General features: G+C 49.2%; 1 protein-coding gene across 6 annotated transcripts in view; it reads right to left on the minus strand.

Annotated features, from left to right (window-relative positions):
• The window catches only part of SRC (SRC proto-oncogene, non-receptor tyrosine kinase), a 56,088-nt gene that overhangs the window by 13,786 nt on the left and 22,226 nt on the right, over window positions 1-20,076 (minus strand). For 4 of the 6 annotated variants that reach the window (XM_082361977.1, XM_082361979.1, XM_082361975.1 and 1 more), the window contains 3 exons: window positions 8,943-9,110; window positions 7,420-7,697; window positions 5,555-5,654 (listed from right to left, as the gene is read on the minus strand). In XM_082361977.1, the coding sequence (XP_082218103.1) occupies window positions 5,555-5,654; window positions 7,420-7,690 (371 nt within the window). In that variant the 5' untranslated portion in view covers window positions 7,691-7,697; window positions 8,943-9,110. Of the gene's footprint in view, window positions 1-4,538; window positions 4,557-5,554; window positions 5,655-7,419; window positions 7,698-8,942; window positions 9,111-20,076 lie in introns of all 6 variants that reach the window. The other 2 variants (XM_082361980.1, XM_082361978.1) reach the window with 2 other exon arrangements.

Genomic DNA, 20,076 nt, shown 5'->3' on the forward strand with positions numbered 1-20,076 from the left:
ATGAAACTATGGCTCAGAGATGTCTAGGGACCAGCCCAAGGACACACAGCACCCAGGCTGAAGTAACCCAGCACTTTCTTTGTAGAGTTGGGGAAACTGAGGCACAGAGTGGGGCAGAGACTTCCCAAGGCTACACAGCAAGGACTCAAATCACAGGGAAGAGCTGAGATCTTCCAGTCCCAAGTCTTCATTTCACCAAGGGGGAAAATAAGGCATAGAGAAGGGCGGTGATTTGCCCAAAGCCACACAGCGAATCAACAGCAGAGCAAGGGTGAGAACCAGGGCCCCTGTGTGCCCACAGCCAGACACAGCAGGCCTCCTGGACCCCTGCACCCTCCCCAGGCCTCTCAGAGGCTCAGACACCCTCAGGAAAACCAGGGGAAGATGGAGGAGGAGGCAGCAGGACTGGGCCAAGGTCTAGGTCAGAGACTACAAAATGAGGCAAATTGACAAAGCAAGAGTGTGCAAGCTGGCTGGCCTCTGGGAAGCCCCCAGCCACCCACTCACAGTGGAAGGCCGGCAGGAGCATGTGCCCAGGGGCCAACCAAGCAGGGCCCCAGAAGCAAGGGTGAGGGTTCAGCTCTGCTGACACTACCCAGACTTCTGCCAGCAGAGCCTCCACCTGCCTAACATCAGCCCATGTGTGAGTCTGGGCTCGCAGTCCAGTTTGGGGGGTTTATTTCAAGGGCAGGGATGGAGGTGCACTGCAGTCTCACTAAGGATCCAAGGTCCACCTTCAGCCTGGCCCCAGCTTGAGAGGTACCTCCGAGCCTGAGCGCCAGAATCAGAGCATCCTGGCGCCAGCCCAGCTCACCACTTGCAGGCTGCATTACTTTGGCCCTGCAGGACCTTGGTCCTCATCTGCACGAAGGGGATACTCATGCCTCCCTCTGAGGATGTAAAATACCGGCACAGGGCCTGGCACATAGTAGGTGCTCAGCGTGCATGAGCTGTTAGTATCTTGATTTGGCTAAAAAAAGAAAAACAATTAAATCTGCAACTCTATGGTACTCCTCCCCACTCTCCAAAATGTTTTAAAAAACCAAAGCAGCTCAGTTCCAGTCTCCGATAAGGATTTGCTGTGTGACCTTGGGCAAGTACCCTGTCCTCTCTGGGTCTTAGTTTCCTCATCTGTAAAAAGGAGATAATATTCACAAAATCTCCCGTGCAGGCAAAGTGTGTAAATCAGTCAGCATCAAGCCAGGCTTTGGGTAAGCTGACTACTGTGATTATCATCTGAGCCTCAGTTTGCCCACCTGTGAAATGGAGATATCAAGCCCCATCTTCCCAAGCCAATGGTCTGGGAGGCTCAAACCTGCCTCAGGTGGCTGTGAGCTGTCTCAGCCAAGGATCGGCGACTGCCCTCACAATGAGGGGCCCCATAGCTTCCCAGATCAGTCCAGTCTGGTGGGGATACCGATCTGAGCCCGGCTCAGAAGTAACAGTGGTGTAAACCTAACAGGTTGAGCAGATGTACTGCATCTGGCACCTTCCCTGGGGCCTGGATCCTATCAGATAGGCAGGAAGAGGGAAGGAAGGGAATCACACATTCCCTGCCTGACCCCTCACCTTCCCACATGTGGCAAGAGGAGAAAGCACTGGACCAGGAGTCCCCGAGCTACAATTTTACATCCTAACTGCTGTCACTAGCTGTGTGACTTCACGCTACTGACCTCACCTCTCTGAGCCTCAGGATCCTCTTTTTGGAGCCTAATCCTTGTGGCTAATTCAGGCTGGCGTGTGGATGGGGAGTGTGGCAGCTTTGGAACCTGGGACGTTATGCCAGTTTGGGTCCTTCTATTTAACTCATTTGGGCTGTTGGGACTGGCCAGAGAAGCCGTTTGGGGATTACAGGCAAGCCAGGGCAGCTGGGTACGGCCCAGGCAGTCAAGTTTCCGAGCCCTGAGGCCTGGACCCGTGGTTGGTAGGGAGAGAGCAGGGTGAGGCCAAGGCAAGTCATGTGAGGAGGGCAGGAAGGGGTCCCTCGCCCCACGGTGGGGAGTAGAACTGGAGTGCCCAGGGCAAGGGGGCAGAAGTCAGTGCCTGCTGGAGCTCTCCCCCAGAGAAGCTGCTGGAATAATCTGGGTAGGAGGAAAGGGCAATTTAGGAAGCATCCCAGAGTCAGACCCAGAGGGGCTCTGACTCCTGGAGACTCAGACACCGGGGCAGGGGCTCAGGGCAGTCACACCTCAGACCCCAGTGGCTTCCCCGGACCCAAGGCCACACAGCACCCAGGATTCTAGGAGCAGAACCGTTTGGCATGGAGATCCAGGGAGTGGGAGCTCCAGGCTGCTACTGTGAGGACCCCAACCCAGCCAGCCCTGGCCAAACCCCAACAGGCAGGCTCAGCCTTAAGCTCTCCCTCCCCGACTCCCAGCCCAGTCACAGGCTAGACTCAGAAAGTCCCTCATTCCTACAGGGAGGGGAGTTGGAGCAGGGGGTTCACAATAATAGACCTTAAGCAATAACAGTGGAAGGACATGCAGGGTGGTCCCTGGGTGAGGTATGAGACATGAGCACCTCAAATGTGGGTGGCCCATCTTCCACTAAGCCTCTCCCCCCCATCCCATTATCCCTCCTCTTCCTCTAATGCCAGCCCCCAACTCTCCCAGAGGAGCAGCTGAGCTTTGTGATGTGAGGAAGGGCTCCTCATCCACTCCCACCCTCCCCCACCCTCCAATCGGCGTGCCTCACTGCCACCCAAGGGCTTCCCACAGATGGGACTCCATCACTTCCTGGCAGCCCCCAGCCCATCATGGAAGGCAGGAAGAAGGAAGGGAAGGGGCTGGACAAAGGAAGAAGTGAGGGCTGCCCTCTGACTCTGAGTGAAAGAGGCAGAATCAAAGTTTTGAGAGCTTTCCTCAAGCTGTGACCCCCTGAGACACTCTTCCCATCGTTGCTGGTTGAGAGCCTCCAGTACTTCAAAGCCTCTAACCTGAGGCATCCTCCCCAGCTCGGGCCCTTCCCTCCTCCTGGCTCCTCTGCACCTCCACGGAGCTCCTCTTCCAAGGGCTCGGGGTCATGCCTACCCCTCCCAGCTCTGCCACTACTAGCTGTGTGACCTTGAGCAAGTCACTTCACCTCTCTGGGCCTCAGTTTCCTCATCTGTAAAATGGAGCAAGTAAGCATTTCCACTTCCCAGGGCTGTGGTGCTGTATAAATAAAACAATGCAACTGCTCCACACGAGAAGAGGCCCACACTCGAGGCACAAGAGACGGTGGCTATTTTATGACTGTTCACTCATCTCGTGCAAAAGCACCACTCGGGCACCCACAGTGTGCTGAGCAACAGGTGACGGGGGACCCAGAAATGTGGCAGGCCCAAGAAAAGCCCTCAAGGAGTTCCCAGTTTGGGGGGAGGGAGATACAAACAGCTGGAACCATAAGAGAACTGGAGCGGGACTCTGAATTGGGACTCAGACAGAAGGGCGTGGGGGGAGCAGGGAAAGCCCCCTCCCCCCGGGAGAGCAGCGTAAGGAAGGGAGAGATCTGCTGCCCAAGTTCCAATCCTGGCTTTGCTACTTGGTAGCTGTGTGACCTTAGACAAAGGCCTTCACATCTCTGAGCCTCAGTTTCCTCATTTGCAAAATGGAGATGGCCCCTCCCCCATCACTACAGCCCTGGTGGGATGGCAGCAGAGCAAATACAAGGACATGGGTAAAAATGCCTGCTACCTCTTTTCCCCTTTGCCTCACAAAGGGGGCAGTTCTAAACTGGATCTTGAGGGATGAATAGGAGTTTGCCAGGCAGAGATGGGAGAAAGGGCGCTTTAGGCAGAGAGAACAACATGCACAAAGGGCAGGGAGGCATGAAGAAGCAAGAAATGCTTGGAGACGGTGGAGACGTCCAACCTCCTTAGCCAGGCCTTCGAGGATGCTCATGGATCGATTCTACTCTACCCTCTAGAACCTTCTCGCCCTTCCACAGCCCTGAAGGCAACCAGCCCCCTCCAGCCCTGCACCCTCCCACGAGCTGCCTTTCTGTGAGGGGGACTGCCTTCTACCACTCCCTCCATCCCCTCGACTTCACTGTGCTTCCTTCAAGGTCCTGCTTGAAACTCCCAGCCCCTGTGGTCACCATCAGAGGGGGGGCACACAGCAGGGGCCCTAAGGCCTGAGCTGACCCCGGCCCCGCCCTCTGCCTGCCACTTGGCCTGGACTGGGGCTGCATCCCGGCCACACTCTGGCTCCAGGAGGGCATGGCTTTCTCCACCGAGGCCTCACTGGGCCCAGCACTGGACCCTGCATGCAGCTGGCACTCAGTGTGGGCTGAACAGGAAGGGGATGAGTTAGCATGAGGTGGATGGGGAAGAGGTGAGATGGGGAGTGACAGGCGTGACGGGAGGACCCTCCCCATTCTCAGCCTGGGATGAAGGTAGGGATCTGGTCAAACTATTAGGGGTGAGGACAGAAGCTGGGGAAGCCGGAAGGGGTGCAACCAAGGGAGCCAGAGACCATATGAAGCACATGCCGGCGGCAGCCCACCCCCACCAGTGAAGCGCCCCTACCCAGCCCGCCGCCCACGGAGTGTGTACACACCTGACATCCACCTTCCTCCTAGGGCCAGCGAGAGACAAGCAGAGAGGGAGAAGCTGAGAGAGAGCTGGAGGGAGCAAGCACGGGCCAGGAATGGGGAGGGGGTTCCCCGAGGCTGTTGGGGGGATGGGAGGTGGCGGAGAGGGGACGCAGGCCCTCAGAAGGCAGGAATGCAGCAGGCATGGAGCTGTACCCCTCGGTCGGCAGCTCCGCCCCCAGTGGGATCACCCCAGCTGTGACCACCCTTGGGTGCATGACCCAAAGCCTGCACCCCCCTACCCGCCATGACAGGTGTTGCACCCCACCTCACTGCACTCTAGGCAAGGAAAGGAGGGGAGTGGGGAGGAGGGGAAGGACGCCACCCCATGGCCGGAGCCTCACCCACCCCTCGCCAGTTCACTATCCCTGCTCACAGGGGCCCCCATTCCCCCATATGCCAACTTGGCCCTAGGATGCCCCACCCCAAGGCTGGAGTCCCTGGAGGTGAAGTAGAGATGCCCACCACGGTGCCCCGCCCTCCACCCCTATCCCACCATCTCATCCCCATGCCCTATCCTGACCCCTCTCACACTGGGTCCCCAGGATGGGTCCCCCAACCCTCCCAATGAGGGCCTTCCCTCTACAGCTGGAGACTCTACTGGTTGCCCAGGCTCTCCAGCACCTCTGTGGGCACAGCCTCCAGCTCCACAGGCCCTGCTTTTTGTAGTCCTGGGTCGCCGGCCCAGTCCTGCGCTGATCACACGCCCCCGTGCAGGTTCTGGGATCTGGAGTGCTGTGCTCTGCCGTCCAGTTACTGCACCCAGATCCCTGTCCGTGGAGCCGTCCCAGACCCCCGACCGCCGGCGCCTGCCTCATCACCCCCAGAGGCCCCAGGACGGTTCCCTGCACCTCAGCTGCCTGGACACCCAGCTCTGCCTGCTGCCCATCAAGCTGGCCCTGGGACGCTCAGAAGTGGCTCTGTCCCAAGACCAGGCCCAGGGCTGGGGTCCTGAGGGGCAGTGGGGTAGGGGGGCACTCACGTGTTGTTGACAATCTGGAGCCGCTCCCCTTTCTTGAAAGACAGGTCAGTCTCTGTCCGCGACTCATAGTCATAGAGGGCCACAAAGGTGGTCACTCCACCTGCACAGAAGGTGGGGAGTGTCAGAACGGCCAGAGCCATGGCTGGGGGGAGAGGTGGACAAGAGAGCCTTGCACCCTGGGCGGGGCTGGGGTTGGTCTCCCACCTCCAGCCCAGAGGCCTGGTCCCATTCACTGGGGGTGGGCCTCTACGCATGTCCCCCTGTGTCTGTGTGTCCCGCACGCTTGTGAGGGCGTGTAGGAAGCACGTGCGTCTCTCCACCTCTGAGTGTGCCCACTGGGCTTGAGGGGATGCTGGGTGTTGGCTTCTCTGTTTGCTATCTGTCTTCCCCACAGCACCAGAAGTCCCCAATAACAGACATCTTTGTTTTGTTCCTAGAGCCTGGTGTATAGTACGTGCTCAAGAAACAACCACTAGATGAATGAAGCAGTGAATGAAGGAAACTGCACCTGGGGACGCAGCTCTTTTCTGGGGAGATGTGACTCTGGATGCTTCTGTGTGTCAGGGAAGATCTTGGCTGCAGGTAACTGTCCCCTCCGAAGCCCTCTCTGTCCCCCCATTTGAAGTTACAACCTCCAGCCACACATCCACCAACACTACTCCCTGCCCGTTTTGCTCTTTCACAGCAGTTACCACCCACTAACACCCTGCACGGTTTACACACCTTGCTCTTTGCTTCTCTCCCCCACAGGGGTTCTGTCTGTTTTACACGTTGCTGTGACCCCAGCACCAGAAGAGACCTGGCACACAGGAGGGGCGCCACAACTATCTCTTGAACAAACGAATGGGTATGTTTGTGGGTCTGTCTCACTTGGGTGTGTGTCTGTGCCTGTGTGTTCTCACTGCACATATGTGCATCTGTGCATCTGTGAGTCTGTGGGTCTCCGGGATGGCATTTCTAGCTGGGCACGTGTGTGCTTTTGAAGGGCTTCTGACCACATGTGTATGTCTCCATCTGGGAGTATGAGGTTTTTTGCATATGTGTGTTTGTATTTGTATACATTTGCGTTGGGTGTGTGTCTGTGCCTGGAGGGTGCACATCCATGTGTCCCTGCGTGTGTCTCTATGTGCATGGCGTGTCTGTTTACGAAAGCGTCTCTAGCTTAGCACGTGTAAATGTCCTGTATGGGTGTCTCTGAATGAGTTGCTGACTGTGTGTGTGTGTGTGTGTGTGTGTGTGTGTGTGTGTGTGTGTATGTGGGGGGGGGCTCTGTGTGAGGGTGTCCGGGTAAGAATGCACGTGTTTGTGTGAGGGTCTTATGTCTGTGTGTCTCCAGGACCACATCTGCATCTCTAAGCATCCTTCACCTGGCGCTGCTATACCCACAAAGCGCCAGCAGAGGGTGCAGGGGCGCATCTCGGCATTGGGCCGGGCCTCTGAAGACCCCAGTTCTCTTTCTCCCTTCTAACCCGCCCCGCCCCCTTGGCCACTCACCGCCTCCTGTCCTGATCCATCTCTGGGCTGACCAGAGCAAAAAGCAATGCCTCAGACCCGTCCCCGTGCTTCCGAGAAACCCCCCGGCTCTCTGGGCCTGTTTCCGCCTATAGTCCTGTATCTCTAGGGCCCTTTATACGCTACATCGGATTCACCCCTAAAGGCAATGGAGTGTGCACCACACTTTCCAGTTTATAAAGACTCCAGGAAACCCCCAATATTCCCTAAAGCCAAGTAACCCCCAGACTCCTCCTGGTCACTGAGCGAAAGAAACAGCAGCCCAGAGAGGGGACGTCACTCCCCCAGGGCACACAGCCCTCCTGGGGGAGGGGCCAGGGCCACCCGGCTCCCACACTCCCAGGTGCACTGACCAGCCAGGGGCCCCGCCCTCTGCGGGGAGGTGACTGTGTCGGAGGAGTTGAAACCGCCGAACAGCTTGGGCTCGGCGGCTGCAGGGGCAAAGGCCGTGCTGGGGCCCCGGTGGCCATCAGCGGAGGCCGGCTTGCTGGGGGTCTGTGAGGTGGGGAAGACACCCCCGCCGCCGCCGCCGCCGCCGCCGCCGCCGCCATGGGTGTTATCAGCAGGTTCCAGGCTGCGGCGCCGCTGGCTGGCATCCTTGGGCTTGCTCTTGTTGCTGCCCATGGTCCTGCTGGAGACGAGAGAGGACCCTGGGTGAAGGGCTCTGGGAGCCGGCAGGGTTGCCTAGGCCCCTTAGCCTGCACTCCCATCCATTCTACAGATGGGGAAACTGAGGCCCAAAGAGGCCTCTTTGGGTAAGTTACCTTTCAGAACCTCAGTTTCTCCATCTGTAAAATGGGAATAGTGATGGCAACCATAAAGGGCTTCCTGGGTACAGGGCCAAGCACAGAAGAAACACCTCATAATCAGAAGCTCTAACCTTCCCCACCTTCCTCTGAGTCACTGTTTCTGCCCCTCGTGGGCAGGGATAGTATCTTGAGTCATGCCTATGTCCCAGGCATATAGGAGAAGGCCGAGGGTTTGTTGAGTGAATACATGACTGACTGAAATTGTCTAACACCAGTGGGAAAGGTGCTAAAAGTTACAACTAGGGCAGGGATACAGCAGGCAGCTGAAAGGAGAGATGGCTGGGAGCTCACTCCAGGCCCAGGGCCTTTGCACATGCTGTTTCCTCTGCCTGAATGCTTTTCCCTGACCACTTGAGCAGAGTAACTCATGCCTCCTTCAGTTCTCAGCCCAAACGTTGCCTCCTTGGAGACAGCATGTGGGGGGTGGGAGAGAAATGTTTAGGGGTGATGGATTATCTTGACTGTGCTGATGGTTTCATGAGTGCATCCATGTGTCAAAACTTATCAAACTGCACACCTTACACATGTGCAGTTTATGGTATGTCAATTATACCTCAATAAAGCTCTTAAGGAAAAAAAAAAATCAAAATCATCTCCCTGGGAAGTGTTCCCCAACTTCTTTCATTGGTTTAAGTCCCCTTGCCTTTTGTGCCTCTCCTTGATAACATGTGGCCCAGTTTTGTGTGTGTGTGTGTGTGTGTGTGTGATTACATGATTATCGTCATGGGCTTTTGTCTGTCTAGTTCACTGCTGTGCTCCCAGTACCCAGCACAGGGTATGGCACACAGTAGGTGCTCACTAAACAGCTGAATGAATGAGTGTGAATGTGTGACTATTCACTAGTTAAGAGAGTTCTGAGCCAGAAATCTGGGAGGGCTAGAGATCGGGAAACACAGAGAAACCCAAGTTGCAAACTCCCCAGTGACGCCCATAGCCCTGCCACCCCCCTTTGCTCCCCACGTTGCCATCCGCAGGTCCTCATGCAGCCTAGCCAGGGTCTCCCCACACACCATGGCCGCCCCTCCCAGCTCCCTCATCTTGGCAGCCCTGATGGGTCATCACCTCACCTGGTGCAAGGCAGGGGCTATCCCAGAGGACCTGGGAAGCAGCCTGAGGTCTCAGCACGAACACCAGGTGTAGAGTCGGCGGTCTCGGACTAGAGGCCCTGATCTACCTCTCCCCGCTGTGTGACCCTAGGCAAGTCACTTCCCCTCTCTGGGCCTCAGCATCCTCATCTGCAAAGTAGGGAGAAAACAGATTTCTCAGAACTGTTGGGAGGATATGACTAGAAAGAGAAATCATCAAGGTTCTGTCTCTTGGGTCATGATTTATCAGGCTCTGACTCTGGCAGGCCCAATACTAAGAGCTTCCCAGACCTGAAATATCCTTTACTCCCCCAAAAGCAAGAGTGATAGTGAGGCCGTGTATGGCATGGCAGTTAAAGGTGGGCTCTGAAGCCAGACTCCCCAGACTCAGATCTTGGCTCTGCTCCTAATCGGCTGTGTGACTTCAGGCAAGTGACTTAACTTCCCTCTGTGCCCCACTTCTTCATCTGGAAATGACCGTGACAACTGAAGGGGGCAAGGCAGAGTGCTGGGAACACAGTAGGTCACCCTGCCACATCAGCTATTACTGATACTGTGATCCTGGACACACTGGCCATATAAGCTCCGAATTATTCTCCAGGGGATGCTGCAGGCCCTGAAATCAGTCCAGAACTTCCTCTGGGAACCCGTGAATGTGGAAAAGTCCCCTTGACTGGCTGGGGCCTCAGGCAAGACTGTTTGCCCTGAGCGCCAAGCCCAGCTCTGTGACACCCCTCCCTATGTGAACCTTAGCCAGTCCCTGTAACCCTCTGGGCCTCAGGCTGCCCATCTGCACAATGGGGGCGTGGCCTGCATGCTCCCTGGGGGCCATCCAGCTCAGAGAATGTGGGGCTGGGGAGGCCCTGGGGAGACCTGCTCAAGGGATATGCCAACGGGCCTGGGAAGGCCAATTTCTACGGCAACCCAATCCGTTGAGGTCACGATGCCCATCAGTGCTCATACAGTTGGTGTCCTATGGGATCTACTAACCCGGTTACCCACAGCCCCAGGCTCGATGGAGGCTGAGCCCCAACCACCACATCCCCACCCACCTGCTCCCTGGTATAGTATTCACAGCACCAACTGTACAGCAAGCCCTCTGCCAGTCACCACAGGGGGACACAGAGATGAACTGGCCAGGTCCTGCCTCAGAGGGTGCATGCTCCAACAGGGGACTTGTTTGTGGGACTTTGAGAGGAAATAAAAGTTATAAAAACACATTAAAAATATTTTTTAAATTTTAATGAAGAACTTTCGAAGAGCCGAAACTTTCTTTAGAATGAACTAAATGATGAAGAGTGAGCCCCCTGTCACTGGAGGTAATCAAGGACAGGAGAAAGTATACTTGGCTGATGTGCCATGGAGGGGGAGGGAAAGCCAGGGCTGGAACTTGAAGGCCCTTCCAGCACCAAGAGGATGCATGTGCCCACTTGGGAGGGGGCAAAGAAAAAAGCTCTCGACCCCTAAGCTCTTACACTAACCAAGAAGACCACCCCCCACTGAGACACTCAGAAAAAACATAAGAGGTCCTTCAAGACCAGACTAAGGTAGCCCAGGGCCTCTGCTTGCAACGTTTGTTGGTTTGTGCGGTTTGGGATTTTGTTTTGGGTTTTTTGGGTGTTTTTTGTCCCTGTGGTTGATTCTGATTATACAAGTACCACCTGTTTGTGGAGAGGTGGGCGGGTCGAGGTTAAGGGCCAGAGTACCGAAGCAGACTACCTGTGTGTGAATCCCAGCCCTACAAGCCCAGCGTGGGACCCTGTGCCTCAGTTTCCTTCTCTGTCAACTGAGGATAACAACAGTACCCATGTCATAGGGCTGCTGGGAGAATCCATGAGGAAGTACACGGAACAGGCTTGGGATGCTGTGGCACGCCGGCAACCTGCCTCCAGAGGACAAGCCCCTGGGCACGGCGGTGCGTTTCCTTCTGGCGTCATATGAATATAGGACTGTATATTGGGATCCATCTAGTGCCCTAGACTCTAAGCTCCCTGCGGGAAGGACCGGGTCGGACCCATCTCCATATCCCTACTAGGTGCTCTGAAATATTTGCAGAATAGACAAAAGACTAAATGAGCACAGATATGATTTGCATCCTGCTTTGTTCCTGCAATGCCATGTTGTAGAGACCAAGTATCATTCTGCAATATTCAAACACTCCCAGAGCCTGGACCTTGTACTGGGCCCTGCTCTAAGCACTTTGCAAATATTGACTCATCAAATCCCCATGATAATCTAGGAAGTAGATACTAATAGTGTCCCTATTTTACTGATGAGGAAGCAGAGGCACAGAAAGGTTGAGGCACCTGCCTGAGATAACACAGCGAGGGTGAGAATGAAGGAAAGTGGGGACATGAAACCACACTGGGCGGCAGGAATCAGGGGCTGCTCACAGGGTCCACCTCCTGCCCTCCGACCTCCCTTTCACGTGAACAGCAAGATGGGGTGTGAGTGGATAAGGCAGCCTAGCCCCATTCCTAGAGAAAGCCCAAGATTTCAAGCTTTGCCATAGCAGAGTGTGCTAGAGGAGGGACAGCACATTAGGATGGGGTCTAGTCCCTGCAGGGCTGCCGCAGTGCTGTGTGACCTTGAGAGAGACCGCCCTTCCGGACCGTGGTCTCCTTTCTTGAGGCAGGACCCTGTCTCAGAGCCCAAACGCTAAGTCACCATGAGCTGCCCATTTGAGAAGGGACAACTCCCCACATCTTTTCCGCCACTTGCTCACTCCAAGGCAGAGATAGATCCTTGGGGTCCAAGAGGAAGTTGGGGGGGGCTCCATACTCGGTGTGTCTGAGGCTCCCAGAGGAAGGTAGCCCCTTTCCTCTGGGGAGCTGCTCCTGACCACAGGCTCCGGACAGAAGGCCTGCGCTATCGCTACCGTGAGAGGTATTGGGATGCCCTATAGCGCCTCCCCATCGGTGCCCCCAGCACTTCGTGCTCAGCGGGTCCCAAACTAACTTGGTATCTCCCTCTACGACTTCCCCTCACCCCACGTCTCCATCTCAGGGCTGGTTCGCCCGTCCTCCCCGCCAATCTTCCTCAAATGCATCCCTCCCCCCACCCCATCTCCACTGCCTCAGGCCAGGCCCCTGTCGTCCTGACCTGGGACAGCAGTGGGGGCCCCCCCTCCAGGGCGCCCTCGTCCAGCAGCCAGAGGCATCTTTGTAACGCACACAAACAAATAGGGCCCCTGCTCAACACGGTCCACGGAAAACTGGAAAAGACCTAAGTGTTTATCAGGGGGGGACTGGACAAATAAATGATGGTCTGTTCATCAAGTGGACAGCGGTGCAGGTAACCAAACAGAATGAGAGCTCGGGGTGGCCTGGGAAGATGCTCACGACACACTATTTAGTGAAGAGGAAGATGGCACTGTAGAATGTCCTCTGGGCCACTCGGGGCCACAGTTTCCTCATCTAGAAAATGGGGGCAATAGTGCTACCTATGTCAAAGTGTTGGTGGGAGGATTAAAGGGAATGCAGACAAGGCCTTAGTGGGGTGCCTGGCACGTAGTACACATGAACTACAATTATTTCTGTAAAGGAAATTAGCATGTGAATGTGTATGTGTGTGTGTGTGCAGACGTGCACACACATGTGCCGTAAGGTTTAGAGAAAATTCTGGAAGGAGTCCAAATTCTTCACAATATTTAATCCAAAAGGTGTGAAAGAGGGAAAGGAAAATCCCTTCTTTACTTTACACGTTGTGTCACTTGACATTTAGAAATTACTTTGTCATGATTTTTTTTTCAATGAGACTTAAACAAACATTCAAGAGCTTCCCATCATCCCCCTCTGGATGAGGCCTAAACCCTTCAGCTGGGTCCACGTGGCCCTGTGGAGCTGGGGCTGTGGCCTCCTCCCATGGGCCCCCTACAGGAGGGCACCACACTCTCTCACCTCCTGGCCTTTGCCTAGGCTGTGCCCCTAGGCACAGATACTTACAACATCCAGAAGAGTCCAGAAAAAACTGTAGTTCAGTCAGGTCATACCCGCTCCTTCCTTCCTGACTCTGAAGAAGGTCACCTCCACCTCTTCTAAGAGTGGAGGGGAGGCCAGGAGCTTAGGAGTTGAGAGTGAGGACTCCAGTCAGATCTGGGTTTAAATCCTGGCTCCACTACTCACTAGCTAAATCTTCTTGGGCAAGTCACTTCACCTCTCAGTTGCCTTATCTTTAAAATGGGCGTAATAAAAAGGAATGAAATTGAGTTATTTGTAGTGAGGTGGATGGACCTAGAGTCTGTCATACAGAGTGAAGTAAGTCAGAAAGAGAAAAACAAATATCGTATGCTAACGCATACATATGGAATCTAAAAAAAAAAAATGATTCTGATGAACCTAGGGGCAGGACAGGAATAAAGACGCAGACGTAGAGAATGGACTTGAGGACACAGTGGGGGAATGGGAGGCTGGGACGTAGTGAGAGAGAAGCATTGACATATATACACTACCAAATGTAAAAGAGATAGCTAGTGGGAAGCTGCTACAAAGCACAGGGAGATCAGCTCGGTGCTTTGTGATGACCTAGAGAGGTGGGATAGAGAGGGTGGGAGGGAGGCTCAAGAGGGAGGGGATATGGGGATATATGTATGTGTATAGCTGATTCACTTTGTTGTACAGCAGAAACTAATACAACATTGTAAAGCAATTATACTCCAATAAAGATGTATAAAAAAAATGACAAATAATAAACAGATAAAAAAATAAAAAATAAAATGGGGGTAATAATAAACTTAACATCTGAGAATTAAGTGAGAGAGTCCACGTGCCAGGCAGAGAATAAGTGCTTGATAAACAGCGCTCACTGTCGTTTGCTGTTATTACCAGTACAGGCGACGAGAGGAGCAACGCAAGAGGAAGCAAGAGTTAGTGGCAGGGCCTTGAATGCCAAGCACAGAACTGAGCATGTTGCATGCAGTCGATACTCAATTGTCCCCACAGCACAGTGAAGTAGGGACTACAACTCATCCACTTTACAGATGGGACCAAAGTTCAGAGAAGCCAGAACCTTGCCTAAGGCCATACAGCAAGTGAGTGCAGCAGAGTTGGGATGCTCGGGGATCAGGAGACTGCAGTCAGAAGGCACCTCTGGTGCCCCCCCCCCCACTGTGCTGATACCCTCCCTGCCCCAGGCACCCCCACCATTCCACCATCTCCACCTCCCTAACACAGAGGCAAGACAGGTCAGAGGTCAACCTCTGACATCACCATCCATATCTCTGGACCCTCCAAGGAAGAAGAAGCATCATGGAAAGCCTGGAGCCAGAATGCCAGGTTCAGATACCAACTTGCCATTTCCTGGTCATGCAGCCTCCAGGGGGCCTCAGTTTACCCCTTATCAAAAATGGGAATCTGTGTAATTGCTCCTATATGATTGGGCTTGAGGGGAAAACATGAGGTAATACTGATAAAGTACCTGGAACATAGGAAGTGCTCAATAAATAATAGCTATTATTATCATCACTGTGGAAGACGTCTCTTCAGATCCTTGTTGTATTTTCTAACCACTCTTACAATTAAGCAAAGGCGTCCAAAATTCCAACTGTGTGTAAAGCCCTGTGCATGGCCCTGGAGAGATTGTCTGGTAGAGTTGATTGCAACCAAGGCCTACAAAAGCCACTTCACAGGGAAAGAGTCCAGAAAAGACAAGCATGTCCACTAGTTAACCTTGCTCTAAGGTGCTTGCCAGTGCGATGAGCTAAGAAAAAGAAATGGATGGAATAAAATGGAATTGGAAAACAGATGATGAGTATCATCACTTGCAGCTGTTATCAATATAGATCTGAGAAATCCAAGAGAATTTTCCATAAAACTATTGAACAAAAAGTGAATTAAGTAAAGCAGAAGGAAATTAAATGTAATATCCAAAAATCAATAATGTAGCTATATACCAACAGCAATCAGGAAATAAAATGAAAGAAAGCTTAGCATGGGAATTTCCTGGCATTCGAGTGGTTGGGACTCTGAGCTCTCACTGCCGAGGTCCCGGGTTTGCTCCCTGTTCGGGGAATTGGGGTCCTGCAAGCCGTGCAGCGTGGCCGGAAAAAAAAAAAACGAAAGCTAAGCATTGCAAAAATATAGATTCTTCCTAAGTAAATCTACAAATTGAATGTGATCCCAATAAAACCCCAACAGGATTTTTTTTCTAACTAAGCAGGTCAACTTTCAAGTTTATGAGTAAATTATAAGAATAGCCAGGAATGGGACTTCCCCGATGGCACAGTGGTTGAATCTGCCTGTCAATGCAGGGGACACGGCTTCAAGCCCTGGCCCGGGAAGATCCCACATGCTGCAGAGCAACTAAGCCCATGCGCCACAACTACTGAGTCTGCTCTCTAGAGCCCGTGTGCCACAACTACTGAAGCCCACGTGCCTAGAGCCTGTGCTCCGCAACAAGAGAAGCCACTGCAATGAGAAGCTGGTGCACCGCAACAAAGAGTAGACCCCACTCACCGCAACTAGAGAAAGCCCGCGCACAGCAATGAAGACCCAACGTGGCAAAAAAAATAATTAATTAACTAGGAAAAAAAAAAGAAAGAATAGCCAGGAAAACCTTAAAAAGAAGAGCAACGAAGAGAAAATAGTCCAACCAGGTAGTAAAACTTACTATAAAGTCACAATTAAAACTGTGTGATATCAGTACAAAATATATATAAATTAAAGGAGCAGAAAAGAGGGTCCAAAAATTGTCCCAAAACATATGGAAATTTAATATATTATGAAAGTAGCATTTCATAACAGTGAGAAAAAGGTAGACTATTTTTTTTTTTAGACTATTTTTAAGACAGAGTTGGGACCAATGATCTGCCATCAGGAAACAAAGTTGGATCTCGATCTCACTCCACATGCCTATAAATTCCAGATCAATCATATTTAAACCACACAAAAATAAAACCATAAAGCTCTAAAATAAGGTGGGAGAATAAGTTTTCTAATCTCAGAATGGGAAAAGCATTTCTAAACATGACCAAAAAACCTAAAAATCTTTTTTAAAATAATAAATCAATCTACATAAAAATCTAAAACGTCTGCATGGCTTGATAAACATCATAAGTTCACAAGACAAACCAAAAGCTAGGAAAAATATTTGTAACTTGTAGATAGACAAAGGTTTTTTTCCCTTAATATATAATGAGCTCCCATAAAATAAGAAAAATAACCACAGATAGTTTACAGCAAATGAAATGGTACTTAAACATATGAGAAGATGCTCAATCTCACTTAGAAGATAAATCACATTAAAACTACACAAGCCACCCAGCAACAGCAGAATACACATTCTTCTCAAGTGCACATGGAATATTCTCCAGGATAGACCATATGCTAAGCCATAAAACAAGCCTCAATAAATTTAAAAGGAGTGAAATCATACAAAGTATGTTTCTGATAACAATGAAATGAATTAGAAATCAGTAACAGAAATAAATTTGGGAAATTACAAATATGTGAAAATTAATGCACCTAATAACCAATGAGTCAAAGAAGAAACCACCCAAAAAAGTAGAAAATACTTTGAGATGAATGAAAATGAAGACACAACTTATCAAAATGTATGGGATGCAGTAAAGTAGAACCTAAAGGGAAATGTATAGCTGTAAATGCCTATATTAAAAAAGAAGAAAGATCTTGAATCAATAACCTAAACTTCCACCTTAAGACACTAGCAAAAAAAAAAAAAAGAAGAAGAAGAAAAAGAAGAAGAGCAAACTAATCCTAAAGCAAGTGAAAGGAAGGAAATAAAGATTACAGCAGAAATTAATGAAATAGAAGATAAAAAACAATAGAGAAAAATCAACAAAACCAAAAGTTTGTTCTTTGAAAAGATTAACAAAATTGACAAACAAGAAAATTGTTCTGAACAAGAAAAAAAGGGAGAAGACTCAAATTACTAAGACCAGGAATGAAAGAGAGGACAACTACAAATCTTACAGAAATAAAGAAGATTTTAAGGAAATGCTATGAACAACGCCATGCCATGTCAACAAATTAGATATCTTGGATAAAATGGACAAATACATAAGAAAACACAAACTACTGAAACTAATAAGAAATAGAAAATTTAAATAAAGCTAAAACAAGTAAAGAGATTGAATTAGCAATTTTAAAACATGTCACAAAGAAAAACTCAGGCCCAGGTGGCTTCACTGGTGAATTCTACCAAACATATAAATAAGAATTAATACCAATTCTTCACTTGGGAACACTTCCCAACTCATTCTATGAAGCCAGTATTACCCTAACACCAAAGCCAAACAAAGACATCATAAGAAAAGAAAACTACAGACCATTATCTCTTATGAATATAAGATGTAAACATCTTCAACAAAATACTAGCAAACTGGATCCAGCAACATATAAAAAGAATTATACATCATGACCAAGTGAGATTTACCCCAAGCATACAAGGTTGGTTTAACTTCTGAAAATCAATCAATGTAATATACCATACCAATAAAATAAAGGACAAGAACTATACAATAATCTCAGTAGATACAGAAAAAGTATTTGGCAAAATCCAACACCCTTTCATGATAAAAACACCCACCAAACTAGGAATAGAAGGGAATTTCTTCAACCTGACAAAGGGCATCTATGAAAAAGCCATATCTAACAACATACTTAATGGGGAAAGACTGAATGCTTTCCCCCTCAGAAACAAGACAAGGATGTCTGCTCTCACCAGTTCTATTCAACATTGTACTGGAGGTTCCAACCAGGGCAATAAAGGAAGAAGATGAAATAAAAGACATCCAGATTGGAAAGGAAGAAGTAAAATTTTCTTTATCTGTAGATGACATAATCTTGTATATAAAAATTCCTAAGGATTCCACTAAAAAAATTATGAGAATAAACAAGTTCAGCAACTTGCAAGGTACAAGATTAGTATATAAAAATAAATTGTATTTCTATACACTAGCAATAAACAATCCAAAAATAAAATTAAGAAAATAAATTACAATATCAAAAGAAGACTTAGAAATAAGGTTAACAAAAGAAGTGCAAAACATATACTCTGAAAACAACAAAAATTGTTGAAAGAAATTAAAGAACTAAATAAATGGAAAGATATCCCATGTCCATGGATTGGAAGACTATGCATTATTAAGGTGGCAATAGTCCCCAAACTAATCTATAGAGTCAACACAATTCCAAACAAAATCCCAGCCTACTTCTTTGCAAAAATTGACAAACTGATCCTAAAATTCATATGGACAGTCAAGGGACCCAGAATAGAAAAAACAATCTTGAAAAAGAGAAACAAAGCCTGAGGGCTCACACTTCTCAATTTCAAAACTTGCTGCAAAGCTCTGGAAATCAAGACAGTGTGGTACTGGTATGAAGATAGACTTATAAATCAATGGGAGAGAATTGAGAGTCCAGCAATAAACACTCACATTTATGGTCAATTGATTTTTGACAAGGGTGCCAATATAATTAAATGGAGAAAGAAGAATCTTTTCAATGAATACTGCAGGAATAACTGGATACACTCAGGCAAAAGAAGGAAGCTGGGCACCTTCCTCAAACCCTACACAAAAATTAACTCACAGTGGATCACAAATCTAAATGTACAAGGTAAAACTTTAAAAATCTTATAAGAAAATACAGGCATAAATTTCCCCACTTTGGATCACAATAGTTTCTTAGTCATGACACAAGCAACAAAAGAAAAAATAGATAAACTGGACTTCATCAAAATTAAAAACGTTTGGACTTGCCTGGTGGTGCAGTGGTTAAGAATCCGCCTGCCAATGCAGAGGACACAAGTTTGAGCCCTGGTCCAGGAAGATCCCACATGCCACGGAGCAACTAAGCCCGTGCACCACAACTACTGAGCCCGTGTTCCACAACTACTGAATCCCACACGCCTGGAGCCCATGCTCTGCAACAAGAGAAGCCACCGCAATGAGAAGCCCGCACACTGCAATGAAGAGTAGCCGCCGCTCGCCACAACTAGAGAAAGCCCATGCACAGCAACGAAGACTCAACGCAGCCAAAAATAAATAAATAAAATAAATAAATTTATTAAAAAAAATTAAAAACGTTTGTGTGTCAAAGGACACCATCAAGAAGGTAAAAAGAATCCACCAAATGGGAGAAAATATTTGCAAACCATATATCTGATAAGGGACTTGTATCTAGAATATATAAAGATCTTTTACAACTCAACAAACAAAAAGAGAAATGACCCAACTTAAAAATGGGCAAAAGATCTGAATAGACATTTCTCCAAAGAAAATATATGGCTAGTAACTGCATGAAAAGATGTTCTACATTATTAGTCATCAGGAAAATGCAAATCAAAACCACAGTGTGATACCACATCACACCCACTAGGATGGCTGTAATTAAAAAGACAGAAAACAACAAGTTGTTGGCAAGGATGTAGGGAAATTGGAAACTTCATACAATACTGGTGGGAATGTGAAATGGTGCAGCTGTTTTGAAAAAACAGTCTGGCAGTCCCTCAAAAGGTTAAATATAGAGTTACCATATGACCCAGAAGTCCCACTCCTAGATATAGACCCAAGAGAAAAGAAAACATATCCACATAAAAACTTGAACATGAGTGTTCATAGAAGCATTATTCATAATAGCCAAAAAGTGGAAACAACCATATGTCCATCAATTGATGAATGGGTAAATAAATGTGGTATATCCATATAACAGAATATTATTTGGCAAGAAAAAGGAATGGAGTACTGATACATGCTACAACATGGATGAACCTTGAAAACATGCTAAGTGAAAGAAGCTAGACACAAAAGACTACGTATTGTATGATTCCATTTACATGAAAGTTCCAGAATAAGCAAATCTACAGAAACATAAAGTAAACTAGTTATCACCTGGGGCTGAGGGAGGAAGGTCTGAGGGGCAGTGGAGACTGACTAAATGGGTTACACAGTTTCTTTCTGAGGGTGATGAAATTGTTCTAAAATTGATTGTGGTGATGGTTGTACAACTCTGTGACTATACTAAAAACCATTAAATTGTACCCTTTGGGGGAGGGATAAATTGGGAGGTTGGGATTGACATATACTTTTTCTTTCCTTTTTAAGAAAAAAGTTGACATATACACACTACTATATATAAAATAGATAACTAATAAGGAC

This window comes from Balaenoptera borealis (genome assembly GCF_965194805.1).
Source record: "Balaenoptera borealis genome assembly, chromosome: 16".
Taxonomy (NCBI): domain Eukaryota; kingdom Metazoa; phylum Chordata; class Mammalia; order Artiodactyla; family Balaenopteridae; genus Balaenoptera; species Balaenoptera borealis.